This window comes from Tenrec ecaudatus, chromosome 3, assembly GCF_050624435.1.
Source record: "Tenrec ecaudatus isolate mTenEca1 chromosome 3, mTenEca1.hap1, whole genome shotgun sequence".
Lineage (NCBI taxonomy): Eukaryota > Metazoa > Chordata > Mammalia > Afrosoricida > Tenrecidae > Tenrec > Tenrec ecaudatus.
The window spans coordinates 23,943,912-23,959,660 of NC_134532.1; the positions used below are offsets into that span (position 1 = coordinate 23,943,912).

The 15,749-nt window shown below is 40.0% G+C and overlaps 1 protein-coding gene across 1 annotated transcript; it reads right to left on the reverse strand.

Moving 5' to 3' along the window:
• Positions 1-288: 288 nt before the first annotated feature.
• LOC142443184 (uncharacterized) lies at positions 289-8,498 on the reverse strand. Its single transcript, XM_075544712.1, has 4 exons — positions 8,333-8,498; positions 3,676-3,794; positions 2,259-3,537; positions 289-314 (listed from the first exon to the last, which is right to left on the reverse strand). Exons 1-4 carry the CDS (start codon positions 8,496-8,498, stop codon positions 289-291), a joined length of 1,590 nt encoding a protein of 529 aa, XP_075400827.1.
• Between the last annotated feature and the right edge of the window lie 7,251 nt (positions 8,499-15,749).

Here is a 15,749-nt window from a genome sequence, read left to right on the forward strand (position 1 = left end):
GCTCATGATCACCAGCCTTCAGGAAGATGCAAATTCAAACCACAATGAGCTAGCACTTAACTCCTATAATGCCATCCCAAACCAAAGAATCAAAACAAATGCTGGAGAGGATCTGGAGGGATTGGGATTCATACATACTGCTGGTGGACTTATAAACACATATAGCCACTGAGGAAACAGAATTTGAAATTCCATATGATCCAGTAATATCACGATTAAGCATCATGGAATTCATACACAGATAAATATATTTTAAAAAGCAACAACAAAGTTAAACAGAGATAAAACTCAATCCAAAAGAGGAATATTAAAAACTACAATAGGTTTAAAATGGTCAAAAAGGATCTCAAAGGATAAAGGGATAGATTTTAACTTAACTGCATCTGCAATAATCCACCTTCCAAAGAATTCTGCATGAGAACAAGGCTATTCACATTCCTGCTCTATGGTCACAGTGTTTCTCCAGTTAACGTAGTTAACATGGGTCGAAAGAGAGCTCAAATGTAAAATTACATATTGGTCTTGACATCAATGTACATATGCACACATGATAAGTCTATCAGGCTTTCTCAGTTTCTGTATTCATGATTTCCTGCAGGATTTACATTGCAGTCATACAATGTAAGTACAGACATTTTGTTCAGTCCTTTTCTGTCCAATTAGTGCATGTTTATCCAATAGAATTTGGGGGACATAAAAGAAAATGAAATTGGATACTGGAGGCACTGCCAGTCACTGAATTCCTATGAACTGCCACATTCCCTGTATTCATATGGTTTCTCTGATGTACAAATCCTCTATTGTCACATGACTACTTTCAGGCTAAAGGCCAGCCAACTTGAACTACATTAGTTAAAATCCTAATGCAGTCTACTGACACACTGAGAGAAACGAAAGAGGGTATTTGCAAGGTCACTATATTGCCAGAGCTTTCCTTCTGCATGAGTTCACTGGTATGTAATGCCACATAACTTCCTGTGGAGTTTCCCATCTTGACTGAATTTAAGGCTTGTCAATTTTGTGTGTTTATGTTAATAAAATTTAGAAACACAGGTAAAAGTTTGTTAAAGTTTGTTACATTACAGCTACATGGTAACTGTCCTACATGAAATCATTGATGAGGCATGAACTCTTCATTTTTTTATGATTTGAAACATTACAGAGTAAATTGGTTTTCAATTCAACAATTCATACATTGACTGTGATCCCCAAGATATATCGGCCTTCTTCCCACTTCCACCCTCCCTTAGTTTTTATGTTATTCATCCTTCTTTCCTGTTCCTTCTTGTGCAACAGTTTTGATCCATAAGCAACTGCTGTTCCTTTGATTTTGTACAGTTCATCTTCCAGGGAGTGCATGTTATTCTTTGATGTTATTCTTCCTCTCCAAGCCTGTATATTGTTTGGCTGAAAGCTGAAGCAGAGGAGTGAGTGCAGGTCCAAGACTGAATGGCCACTAAAGGCCATAATCTGCGGATTCCAAGTCTCCTTCAGACCAGTAAGCTGGATCTATTTTATGATTTTGGTTTTGTTCCACTTTTTTCTCCCACTCGACTCAGGGACCCTCTTTTGTGATCCCTTTCAGAGTAATTAGTAGTGGAAGCTGAACACCATCTAGTTCTTTGGTTTCATGGTTGTGGAGGCTGAGGTTTGTTGTGGTCCATTCATCCTCTGGATTAATTGTTCCCATACATCAAAGAGCATGCAGGTGGGGAAGGCTCAAGTGGAATCAGGGTGGGCACTCTACTTCTTGGTATAGCTGTGATCTGGAAACACCAGGTTCAGCTCTCTTCTGGGCACTGAAAGCTGGAAGAGAAATGAGGTCCCCATGTACCCTGTAGAAGTCTGGAAGATCCTCTCCCCACAAAGGTGGGTCATGCCAGCAGTGCCAAACATGGGTACCCATAAGTCACAATTGTCTGTTCCTATGCTTGGCCCAGGCCAAACTCTAACACCTCTTCCTCGGTTTTAAAACCTTTGTTACACTCACCCCAATGAAAGTTTTTCTTGTGGGGAATTTTCTCATATTTAACGAACTCAGACTTTTACATATAAGATTTTCCACATTTAATTCATGCAAAGGGCTTTTTTCCTTTGTGAAATCTCTGATGTGATGTAAGGCATCACATCTGGCTGAAAGCTTTAACACACTCACCACATACATAGGGTTTTTCTCCTGTGGATTTGTAGATGAGTTTTGAGATTTCCTTTTTGAATGAAGATTTTGCCACATTCACTACATATATGGGGTTTATCACAAGTATGAGTTCGCTGATGAACAGTGAGAACATCCTTCCTGATAAAGGCTTTGCCACATTCACCACATACATGGGGTTTCTCTCCAGTATGAGTTCGCTGATGAACAGTGAGAGCATTCTTCCAGATAAAGGCTTTTCCACATTCACCACATACATGTGGTTTCTCTCCAGTATGAGTTCGCTGATGAACAGTTAGACCCTCCTTCCTGAGAAAGGCTTTTCCACACTGACCACATACATGGGATTTCTCTCCAGTATGAGTTCGCTGATGAACAGTAAGCTTACTTTTGCTGATAAAAGTTTTTCCACATTGACCACATACATGAGGTTTCTCTCCAGTATGAGTTCGCTGATGAACAGTGAGAGCATTCTTCCAGATAAAGGCTTTTCCACATTCACCACATACATGTGGTTTCTCTCCAGTATGAGTTCGCTGATGAACAGTGAGAGCATTCTTCCTGAGAAAGGCTTTTCCACACTGACCACATACATGGGATTTCTCTCCAGTATGAGTTCGCTGATGAACAGTAAGCTTACTTTTGCTGATAAAAGTTTTTCCACATTGACCACATACATGAGGTTTCTCTCCAGTATGAGTTCGCTGATGAACAGTGAGAGCATCCTTCCTGAGAAAGGCTTTTCCACATTGACCACATACATGGGGTTTCTCTCCAGTATGAGTTCGCTGATGAACAGTGAGAGCATTCTTCCAGATAAAGGCTTTTCCACATTCACCACATACATGTGGTTTCTCTCCAGTATGAGTTCGCTGATGAACAGTTAGACCATCCTTCCTGAGAAAGGCTTTTCCACATTGACCACATACATGGGATTTCTCTCCAGTATGAGTTCGCTGATGAACAGTAAGCTTACTCTTCCAGATAAAAGTTTTTCCGCATTCACGACATACATGGGGTTTCTCTCCAGTATGAGTTCGCTGATGAACAGTGAGAGGATTCTTCAAGATAAAGCCTTTTCGACATTCACCACATACATGGGGTTTCTCTCCAGTATGAGTTTGCAGTAGAGCAGTGAGATCGCTCTTCCTGGTGAAGCCTTTCCCACATTCACTGCATACACAGGACATTCCTGCCACATGAGGTTCCTGATGTCCCTTAAGGTATGATACACTGTGAACACTTTTTCCACATTGCAATGATTTTCCTAGCTTTTGCCCTCCATGACTTCTTTGATAATGTGCATTGAGTTTGAACAGTTTCTTGAATTTTTGCCCACATTGACTGCATTCATAGTTATTATCTAATATACCAATAATCTGCTGCTCATAGAGCACAGAGTCCTCGATGAAGGTTATCCCACATTTATCGCCTGTGTGTGGTTTCTCAATTTCATCAGACTCCTGATGCTGACTGCATTGTGACTTCATGAGCCTGGGTGGTTCACACTCAGGGAATTTCATTTCAGTACAAAATTGCTCTTGTTCAATATGGCGAAAAGTTTTCTCATCTTCACTGAGCACAACTGACTTGTGTATTTTGTTCCTTCTGTTCTGATTTGATTCCAGAATGATTAAATCTAATTTTAAGATTTTTTCATGTAAGCCAAACATGTCATAATTTTCCTTTGGAAGAAAATTGTTTTTGTGCTGAGAAACAATACTTTCCAATGTATTGCATTTATAGCACCATTCCGTTCTGTCCATGCGTCTTTCACATTGCAAGTGGTCAAGCAAATGATCATCTTTCTGGATTTCTATAAAAGGAAAGAACATTGACTCTTTTCAACATCTTTACAATGGACACCTTAAAAATATGCATTGAAACAAAGTTGATCTTTAGTGACATCCCTGTTATATTAATATAAATAAAAGGCTATGATTAATGTTATTGCCCACTGGAAGAAACACAATTTTATAACAATTCAAATGGTAAAAAATTATTGTAGAAATCAGTTTGGATATGAAAGTGATGAATTAACACGGATTTGGTATTTGCTTAAAGAAGTACTTGAAAATGTTCAACAAACGTAATACAAGGAAGACAAGGAGACCAATAGACTGCAGGGGTGCTAAGGCTTGATAATTCCAGTTGGTAGAGGTCAGATATATTCACTCCATCACTCTTTACTGAAAGACAACTGAGTACTACATAAAGTTGGGAATGTGAAAAACGCAGAATGTTCAACTTGGGAGAAAACAATTTTCACAGGTATATGTGAAAGTTATTATGGTACGGAAACATTCTTTTTTTATGGAGCCTGTATTCTAGCTCACACCACTCATCTTTCAGTGTTATCTTGTGGTGGCTTGCATGTTTCTGTGATGCCAGAAGCACTGCCACCCAGTATTTCAAATACAAGCAAGACCACCCATGGTGCACAGGGATTAGTGGAATCTCCAGAAATAGGGGCTGGGAGGAAGTCTTGGTGATTTATCTAATTCTGGAACATGAACCCTTCAGATTTAATAGCAATGGGATAACACTGAAGAAGTACTAAATCCTCAAATTACAGTCAACGGTAATGATGTGGATGGAGGGGAGCTCTGGGGACCCTCAGTGGTTGACATGCCTTGACTGAAAATGAGAAAAAAAATAGCTACAAACATCCTCTAATAATTGGAAGTTGGAATATATGAAATTGTATCAAGAAAAAAGTCAAGTTGTCAAAACAAAATACAGTGTTTAAAAATTGATAATGTATGAGTTATTCAACTAAATAGACTGGAATTGGCTATTTTTAATCAGATAATCAAGTGCTTTATAAGGCTGAGGCTGACAAATTAAAGAAGACTGGCATCATATTCATCATCCAAAAGTACACTGCAAGATCTTCCCTGAAGTACCATTCTGTCAGTGGACGCTTAATACTCATATGCCTGCAAGGAAGACCAGTTACTACAAGTGTTATTACATTTGTGCACCAACTGTTTAAGCAAACATAAAGCATGGGATCCAGCCCCACAGTCGAAATGGCTCGTAGGAATAACGTGTGCAATTAAGGATGATAAAGCAGACAGCAAAACAGGGTAGAGTGGCTTCATCTCCGATGACGGAGTAAGATAGCGAGGTCATTTAACAGTGAGTTCTTATAGTAGCCAGGTGTGCAAGCCTCCAAAAGGCACAGGCACAACAGAACGGACAAGTGGAAATGTGGGCATATGTTGAACTCTTTTAGAACACTTTTTGAGAAGTATCAGGCTGTGGGAAACTGAAGACCAAGAAGGGAATGGATGCAGACCGATTCTTTATTCTCAGAATTAAAGAAGATTGCAAGGCCCGGTATCTGGTTGGAGGGAGGCATTCACATTTGTAAGTTAGAGAAGAGTCCCAGTCACATTGTCTTAATTAAAAATCATCCTCACAATATCCTCTCATTATCGTGCTACCTTAATGATGCCTCATACAAGCATCATTGCTATCTGCCACCAGCTTTAACTACAAGAACAGAAATGTTGTTATTGTTCTCCCTGCTCAGAGGCCAGTTTCTCCCCTTCACCTGCCCTCAGCCTCAGCACTGGTCTTAAGCTGCTCACCCAAATTAGTTCAGGGACCTGCAGGGTAAATATACTGCCTACCTTGTTATATAGGTAGGTGTCTGTAGGTGTAGGGGTGTGTGTGTGTGTGTGTGTGTGTGTGTGTGTGTGTGTGTGTGTGTGTGTGCAGGAGGTGGCTGCATGCCCTGAGACTATATAAATTGGTGAAATAATACAAAGCCTTTCTATATCTGCCCTTCAATTCCACAGCCATCCCTTAGGACCCATCCAGATGGCATTAAAGAGACAAATGGACAGTTGATTTCTTGAGTGATAGCGACAAAGGGAATCTGATTACTTTTAAAACTAGGCATCTTTTAGCTGAGTAGCAATAAGAAAGGCACCTGTAGGGGCTGTATACTAACATTTTTTTGGAGGGCAGTTATAGTGAAAACTCTATCTGGAGATTGTGCATTATCAGCTCTAGCTTTATCCTTGGGGCTGTGGAGGTTTTCTTCTAACATTAGTACTGGTTGTCCAAGCCCTGTGGTCAGGATATAGGGATAAGGCTCCTTACACTTTGATCCAGGTTGTTTTCCACAATAAATAAATTGAACGTGGGGGAAAGAGGGGATAAAGCGGAGCTAATATCAAAGAATTTAAGAAGAAAAGGTTTTGAAACTGTGGTAGCAATTGGACAGCACTGCTGGATGTGACTGAACTGTGGAATGTTGTGATATCATTAAGATTTAAATATATATATAACATATATTTATTAAAATATATATTTAAGATTTAAATATATACACATATAATACATACATTATGTATAATATATACATACATAAATATATATGTATGTTTAGAATATGTCACATAACTTTTGCAGGCTGACATTGATCAACCATACAATCATGTACACTGATGATTGTAAAATTTGGGACCGGTATTAGTAATTGGAAAATTTGCCCTTACTGACAGAAATGACACATAAGTTTACTGATAAAATTTTGAGACCAATGATGAATTCACAGAAAATTCCTCATTAAACAACAGAAATGGAAACTGAACACATGGATCTTTCTGAATGGAACAAACAAAAATCAAATCAACCACATCTATTGAATGAAATGATGAAGAAGCTCATTAGTCAAAAAAGGCAAGACTGATGTCTGAAGACTAATGACTGAAACAAGGTGAGTTGTGGGATGACACCAAGGACAGCATCACACATATGGAAACAGAAAGACTACTCAAAAGATAGAAAATGAGAGCAATGTTGAATAGACAGAAAATGAGAGGACAATATTGAATATACTGTGCATTATATGAATAACAACCAAAAATATCTGTTGGAAGACATACAGCCGAACTGCTCTTTAAAAGCAGCAGAGGTCATTTTTCAGGCATTGGACCTGTTAAGAAGAAGGGGTGGGCCTAAGGAAGGCATACTTTACAGTAAGGAATATATAGCAGACATGCATTTAATAAAAAAAACATGAATGCAGGATATTAAAAATGCCCTTTGCACTTACAAAATTATTGGAGAAACAAATTTTTTAAAAATCTTACAAGTAGAAAAAAATTTGAGGTACAATGCTAAAATATGTCCTAAGCTGATAAGACTTTTCTTGCTAGAAAGATGATTTTAGATACTTGAAAATAACAGAAGTTATAAATTTGGTTCACCAAAAGAAGTAAAATATAGAGAAATACGTCCATTAAAGAATTCCAACAGAGAAGGCAATTTGACCATCTCTATTAGAAAACAGAAAGAACTTATTTCACCAGAATGAAGAAAACTTTAAAGGGACAAGAGAACCAATGAGAAAATGGACACCAAAACCTTTAGGGAAAGCTAAGGAAGCACAAAGGAGACCCGTTTATGGTGAGAGCTCAAGATGCAAGATGGTGCTGCATACTACAAAGGGCAATCTGTTCTTAGTCAGTAGGGGAGGAATGTGCTGTATTCAGAGGACAGTTACAAATTCAGAGATCTCTGGAGAGAAGTTTGCAAGATGGATTTTCATAATAAGGTAGAAGCATGTAAAAGGGGAAGTTTTGAGAATCTTAAAAGAAAATTATAGAAGCAAACATACAATAGTATAAATCAAATAAATGGAAATCTAATCTCATAAGAGCTACAGAAGTACTTCTCTCAACTTCTAGGAAAAGTGACCTCTCACGCTTGAAGAAGCACACACTTTTATGCATTTTCCAATACCTACCATGGATGTGAGGCCTTCTGCCAGATGAATCAACTCTGCCAGCCAATTTCCCTTAAGGTATTTTAACCACACCTCTGAAAAATTCCACTACAGCTTGTTTCTAATACCGACCAAAGTTTCTCCTTGTTGGAAGTGAAAGTTTCTCAGTGTCAACCAGATAACAGGTTTATGAGAAATTACAGAATATTAGACACACCAAAATTAGCCTAAAGTTTGTAAATCCTGAAGAATGTTGTATTTCTAGGAAGCTCATATTCAAAGGAACAAAATAAAGGGTGCTCTCTCAAGGATAGAAGACCTTACCCATTAACTTAGGACCAGAGAATGCAATGAGAATCTACTTCCTTGGGAACACCACAGACATTGGTAGGAAAAGCCAGTGACGAGATCAACGACTTGAGAATTCTCCTCACCAATGAAAACCAGGTTGCAATAGTTCTCCAACATCACATCCTGATATAGGGTCTTCTGAGCAGGGTTCAGGAGCTGCCATTCCTCCCAGGTGAACTTTACAGCCACATCATTGAATGTCAGTGATTCCTGTAGTACGTGGAGTCTATTTAATGATGTATTTTTCATTTGAAGATTTTAAAAAAATATCTTACAGTAAAGAAAGCAAAACAGTAATGAAAACTGTACATTCCATAATGTGTAGTAAACTGAGAACTTGGTAGAAAGTGTATTTGACCTTATTTCGACATTGGCAACCATGGGGATGGAAAACTAGCCCTATTTTCACAAAGATCTCCATTGTTCTAGAAATTAATGTTTTCATATACACATTCTCCAGGTCAAATAATGTGCTCCCCTAACAATAGTTCTCCATTAAGGAGCAGTCTTAAAGGAGCTCCCATAGTAGATGAATCATTTCTGTGCCTGGCTACTTCATGGCGCCTCAAGGTTATCTGTAGATCAGAGCAATCAGATTCTGAGGCCAACCCATCATAAATGTAGCAAATACCTGGGGAGGGCTCAGGGAGGTTTTGAAGTCAACTAACACTAGGTAAAGATGGTGACTCACCATCTTGCTTCTTTATTATGTTACCCACTTATGATATTACCCATTGACAACGTATACACTAATTCCATGACGTGCATTCCTTATGGAAAGATCTGTAAGCTCAATTATATAGACCCATTAGAAAATACATTCACTTTCTCAGTCCTCACATGGATGAGGAGCCCCTGTACCCCACTGTCTGCTCTCTGACTTCAATATTTGCCACAATTGCAATATCACTCCTGAGGATCACCATTTGAGTGCTGGAACCACCATGCTCCAAAATAATGCACCCACTCATAAAATTAGAATGTTGAGTACCAGTGAAATTATCTGAATGAGCTAGATATGGCTCAGATTTATATTCACACAAAGTAGATAAAAATGCCTCAGATTTATTTCACACAACGTAGATTTATATTCTCTATATTAACAAACAAGTTTACAGTACATTGCGAAATGGAATGAGGAGCTCTAGCAGTATCACTATTATAAGAGGCTCTGTACCTTCAGTGGCAATAGGTATCAGGAACAGTTCAGATGGGGGTGGTCAACCATACCTCAGCTCTCCCACATATTTGGTCAATGCTCACACAAGTCATTCCTCCCACTCCACTCTTTGTCTGATACCAAATTACATGTTGTTACCAAATAAAACTTTACCAAATAGATCAAAGTCGTCTAAAATGAACAAGGTATAATCTGGGATCAGGAACAAGAAGCTATAACTCAGAACCATTATCAGAATAATCATAGGCAATACCTCCCTTCCTGAATGCAGAACAACTTTCTACATTCTTAAAGGACAGCTTAGCAAAATCTACTCTTGACAACATTAGGACAAATTCTTCTCAGACAACTCTGTCTTAACTTTAATTGTAACTTCCTCTTGAACCTGCCATCTTTGACCACATTCTCTCCAAGAGTCCCCTACTAGCTCTAATGCCATTGGGTGGACCTCTGGAGCCCTCATAATATTGCCTAAGCAGGGAAGGTGCTAGATTTGGCCAAGAAGCCATCATCTCAAGAGGGAGAGATAGAATTTCCTGCAGGCATGCTGTGGTGAGAGAGAGTGAGCCACATTTGGTTTTGTTAGCCCCTGCAGCCACAGAGTTCAGAATGAACTCATGGATTAGGGATTTGCCAGCTTCAAAAAATTTATGAGCCATTTTCTTGAATGGCATCTAGAGCTGCCTGTGTGACCTGACTTGAGAGCTTCCTCCACTCCATGGATTCCTCACTCCCTGCAACCTATTAGCTGACCAGATTCAACAACTTCATTCTGTGATGCAGTGGACTGTTGTCTGATCTGATGATGTGGTTCATCAGCCTTTGCAAACACATTAATGAGGAGAAACCTCCAGAGTGATATCTGATCTGTGTATAGATTTGGGACACACCATCTTCCACATCTTGAAGAGGGGTTTATTTACTTTGTGACTATTTAGTTTTTTGAGATGCTGCAGAGGAAATCATGGACCATCTTGAACCTCTACCTCGTAGGGACTGGTCTACTGCTGCTCCTTCAAAATGATCTGTACTATTCATGGGTCAAGAGCTGCCCCAATGGAGACAATGACCAGGGTAGAAGGGACTCAGTGACAGAGCCAATGGTGACAGGTCCAGAAAGGGCTTTTCAGTGGGACAGGCAGGCAAGATCAAGAAGAGGATATCCAAAAGGAGTTGAGAGGAGCCTATAAAGATAGAACTAACAAATGAGGCTATGTTTAGAAGGAAAAATGTCTAATAGGGGAAAACAGGGAAAACAGACCTTCCCTGAAGAAGAGCAAATGTGCCTACATGGTCCTTTAATATGAATGCCAATGTGTAGCCTATTAATTCTGATACCAAATTACATTGTTACCGAACAAAACTGGTACCTGTGACTCTGGACTGTAATTAGTCCATGGCCACTGCATAAAATTAATGAGCTGAGTAGGAGAGGGCTGTGACAAAGATACTGGTGTCATAACTGGAAAACTACTGTAGGGTACAAGTGTGTTTAAACACTGCCTCATACAGGTATGTTTAAGCTCTGCCTCATTGATGGTTGATGCTGCATCTATAGTTAGAGGAGGTGAGATGCTGTCAACTATTTTTAAGCCAGTATTGCTACAAGACCCATTTTAGTTGCATTAATGAGAATGTTGCTGTTTGGGAGAGTATGTAACATATCACCTCCAGAAAGAAGCATTAAAGAAACTTAATCAGACAAAAATCCCATGGAATAGTGAACTCTCCTAAAGAAGTGAATTTATTTCTCCTTAAAAAGTATGCATAGCATAAAACTTCAATGATTTTCAGGAGCTGGCCATAGAATAATGAATTATGAGTTGGAAGATGTCATCCAAAGCATCCTCAGTTATGTATTATGTTGAATATCAATAGTTCAGTGTTAATCCTATGATCAATATATTCCTAATCTTCTCTAGCAAAATGTTGAAGTCAGAGTCAAAGTTTATCTCTAATTTCTAATATTTCAAGTCTCCACTTTTCCAATGAACCGAATCAGTATTATAAAGGTTCTTCAATTCCAGTAGGAAATACAGAAAAGGATAAAACACATCAGAATCACCTGAGCCTTGGTCATTTTCTTTGGTCCTTAGGGCACTGCAGGCAACTGGGATGTTCTGTTTGTCTTATCTGGATCAGGTCTAATGATGCTCACAAATTTCAATCTCTAATGAGGACATCCCAAAAGTAATAATACCAGGCACTTCTTCCTCCTTCTTCTAAGCTGCTGGTGATGCACCATCTGCAGGCTGATGGGAGAATACAATGTGAGTAACACATAACTTGTAGTTCCAGATGCTGTTACTGTTCTCTCTTTCTTAACACACAATGTTCTCAATACCATTAATGGTGCCCTTATTGTGTGAGGGTAAGCATGCTTATACCACGAGCAATAAAATCTAAAACTAATAATTTTCAGACATGTGAATAAAAGATGAATTTACAACAAATAGAGATTGGGTAATCAAATATAAACGTCAGCAAAAGAAAGAAAAAAGATCAATTACCTCACAGCATACAAAAATATCAATTCCTTACTGTGTGACTCTCAAGGAGAATGGCAAATTAGGGAACCTTGAAGATGATTGTTAATTAAAGCATCTGGAAACATTTAAATGGGTTATATAAAGAGCTATTATGAACTAAAGATTGACCAGAGGTACTATGTAGAATTCAGCCCAAGAGAGTTGCTTAGAGGGAAATTGAACAATGCTGGAGCTCAGGTGGTACACCATAAAGAAAAGTAGGCACAGACTCACAGGGTTTTGAGGGACTGGGGGATTTTGGCTTAACTCAGTGGAGGCCAGCTGGGGCTTGACCTAGGCCCTACCACTTTTTCTGCTGGAGCCCAGGACCATTTGGATAATGTAGGGTGGATTGCGGCAAGGACTGGACCCTTGCGGCTCCTCTCTGTCCCCCACCCTCGGGCTTGGAGGGCTGTAGGGCTGTGCAGGGACCTTTTCTAAACACAGCCATGGCTTGCCAGCTGCCTCTTAGGAGCAGGGACAAAGCGTGTGCAGCTCCATTGGAGGGGATTGCAACTCAGATACATTGTTGTTTTGTTTCCATCTCTTCCCTATATCCCCCTTCCTCCACCCCACACAGGCCCAGAGGGCTTGCCTTTTAACTATTTTTCTCCTCTTTGTCTCTTTCTTGGTCTCTCACACACTACTGCTAGCCTCCAGACCACCCCCCTTAGCCTATGCTGCAACACACCCAGGTAGGTGACCTCCACCAGGGGATACTCTGCTCAACTCCTTACTGGGGAATTACTGCCTGTGTGCCAGGGGACATAAGACAGCACAGCCAACACTCCTTAACGCTGAGGCAGAAACCCAAAAGCAGGGAACCCTTCTGGGTCACTCCCCAGAGAGGGAAGCCACAGGAGGATAAAGTGGTCGTTTAATTCCATAGTGAAATAAGCTATAAGCAGTTCAAAGAAATACTCCCACAAGTCTCCCAGAGAGAGCCAGTGGCCTTCGACTCCCTGAAAAATGGCACCTGGCTCATCTAAAACAGCACAATGCAAACAGCCATTAGCCCCAACGACCTCAATGTAAAAACGGGAGAAACTAAAGGCAATGCCAGAAGATGTCCTAAACATAATGACACGCATAGAGGAAACAGGCATTGAGCTGCCACGGAAAGAAATTTTCAGAATGCTACTTGGAGTCATAGAGGATATGACTGAAACAATACAGAAAAAGGGTGAAATGACAAAAGAGATAAAAGCCATAAATCAAAGAGAAATACAGGAGCTTATGGAGGAGATAACAAAAACGAGTAGCAAACTCACGGATGACGAGAAGCGACTGGAGGAATCAGAGAACCACATCAAACGCGAACAAAACTCTGATCAGATTATCAGAGAAGCTGGGGGTGAATACTTGATGGCAAGGGGAGGGACTAAGGGTATACATGTGACAAGAAAGGCAGCTCCCTAGACTCAATATGGTAGCCTAACCTTGATCTCCCTTCAGTGGCTTGACCTCCCTGGGTTCTCCTTCAGAGAGAAACAATTTACTACTCTCCTTATCAGAAGGGACTTGGCTCTGCTTGTTGTGGGATAAACAGTGGTGTCTGCTTGTTCTGAATGGCTGATAACCCTTAGGGAGAATATCCCCTGACCTATTTCTGTTGACCCCCAAGTGTAGTCATTTGACAGATGTAACAAGCAACTAAGTTTGGCATTTATTTGGGGGAGACAACTTGGGAGAAATCCTCTGTTCCCCTCCAGACATTGTGCTTGGTAAGGAAGAGAGAAGTAAAAAAGAGAAAGGCCTTCCAACAAAATGGATCGACACAGGGGCTCAAACATTGGAACATTTGTGAGGGTGGTGCAGGACAGGGCAGTGTGTCATGCTGTTATATAGAGGGTTTTAGGGGATTGGAATGGACACAACGACACCTAACAACAACATGGTAGAGGCTGCACTTGGATGCTAATATTTCACAGCATCGCCAACTAGCTATAATATAAAGTCACATGAACTGCATGGTCAATCTACAATTCTGCTACAACAGTGTAACATAATGTCGATCTAATAAGCCTTTCAAAATCTCATCTATAGCAATGCATCAGGTGACATGTTTTAAAGCCAAAATTTCATTCCTTTATGATGAACAAAAACAAAGTGCAGTGCTGTCAGTTAAATTCTACCTCATTTTGACCTTCTAACAGGGAATGAAACTGTTCATTAGTTTTTCCAACACTGTAAATCGTTATGAGCACAAATAGTCTCACTTCCCTCCCTTGATGGGTGTGGTATGCTGGAGTCTCAGAGGGTCTGACCAGCAAGGAATCGATTAAACCAGTGAACCACTAGGGTCTCTTTCACACAACACGTTCATTATAAACACTGCATTTATTCAGCAACCACGATTCTGAAGCAATTTCCAAAGAGATTTCGACACATTGGCTCATTTAGTCCTCTTGTCTCTTGTGGCTTCCAATGGGATACAGCTGAGGAAAGTCACGAGCCATTAAGTCCATGTTCTGTATTGCTCAAATGGTAAGTTGTTGAATCAAGTCAGCATGCAGGTCCATGTGTCTACCTACAACTAAGTGCCTGGCAACTACATTTCTGTTCACATGCCAATAGTTTATATTCTGTAAGTCATCAGTTACAGAGATGATCTAGACATCTTCTGAATAGCACAAAGAGGAGACAAAGAAAACAATCTATTCAATTCAGGTAACTGGAACTCAATTTCCTGGAAAAGCCAGGACTCTCAGACAATACTGCTTACCTCAGGCCCGTACAGCTGGCTCTTGCATTTATTAGACTGATTGAAATAATATAACACCCAGGCAAAGCATGGAGGAAATCAAAAGAAAACAAGACCAATCTGCTCAGACAGGGCACACCATTCCAAAACCAACAGAGTTCACCCTGGACACAGGAGGTGGCTATGAGTTAAAAATGACTCCACAGCAACTACTAAGAACAGAAGGACAAGGTCAAATAGTAACAACTTGTATGAGAAATGCAACAAAGGTGGAGCCTGAGCATTAACACATGCATATTTACATTTCGTGAGCTAGTGTAGGAGAAATAAAATGATCACTTTAGGAAACACTAGCCAGAAAACCCTGGTATGATAAGTAAATTCTAACAACATGGGACGGTTCTGTGATGAGTTTTCAAATGCTCAGTTAGATTTCCGTTCCTCAAACATACAAGCAAAGGAGTCAAAGAGCACCAAGGTCTTCATGGGCAGGAGAGGGAAGCTCCATGGTCACCCACCAAATGAAAAGCTCATTAGCAATAAGCATTCATGGAAGATTCTGCACAAGAAAAATAAATGGAGCATGAAGAAGCACTAGCAAGAAAGTAAAACAAAAGAAACAATAGTGCACTATTTAAAAGAAATTCAAAGTAGGACTTATGACCAATACGTGAAGAGCCCCAAGTCACCATTCCAGTCTCAGAGAAAAAAAGCAGACCATGTTGAAGTCAGAGTATGTCACAGGGCATGTTTTTCTTTCTGTTGCACATTTAAAAAAAAAACAGTCATTGGGTCAATTCTGACTCAAAACATCCCTAAAGAGCAGACTAGAACAGGCCCTATATTTTTCTGAAACCACAACTCTTTAAGGGAGTAGAAAGTCTCATCTTTCTACTGTGGACCAGTTAGTGGCTTTGAATGGCTGAACATGTGGGTACATGTTCAATACATAGCCCCCTACAACACCAACTCAACATAGTCCACTACATCACCAACTCAACACATAGCCCACTACCTCACCAACTCAACACACAGCCCACTACCTCACCAACTCAACACACAGCCCACTACCTCACCAACTCAACACA

What these genes read in the sequence shown, in the direction of transcription:
- LOC142443184 (XM_075544712.1), bottom strand. Translation starts at nt 8,498, where the DNA reads ATGAAAAATACATCATTAAATAGACTCCACGTACTACAGGAATCACTG. An exon ending in AGCAATTTTGTACTGAAATG is followed by an intron (nt 3,538 to 3,675) that starts AAATTCCCTGAG and finishes CTCTATGAGCAG; the next exon opens with CAGATTATTGGTATATTAGA. An exon ending in TCATCAGCGAACTCATACTT is followed by an intron (nt 315 to 2,258) that starts GTGATAAACCCC and finishes AACCTATTGTAG; the next exon opens with TTTTTAATATTCCTCTTTTG.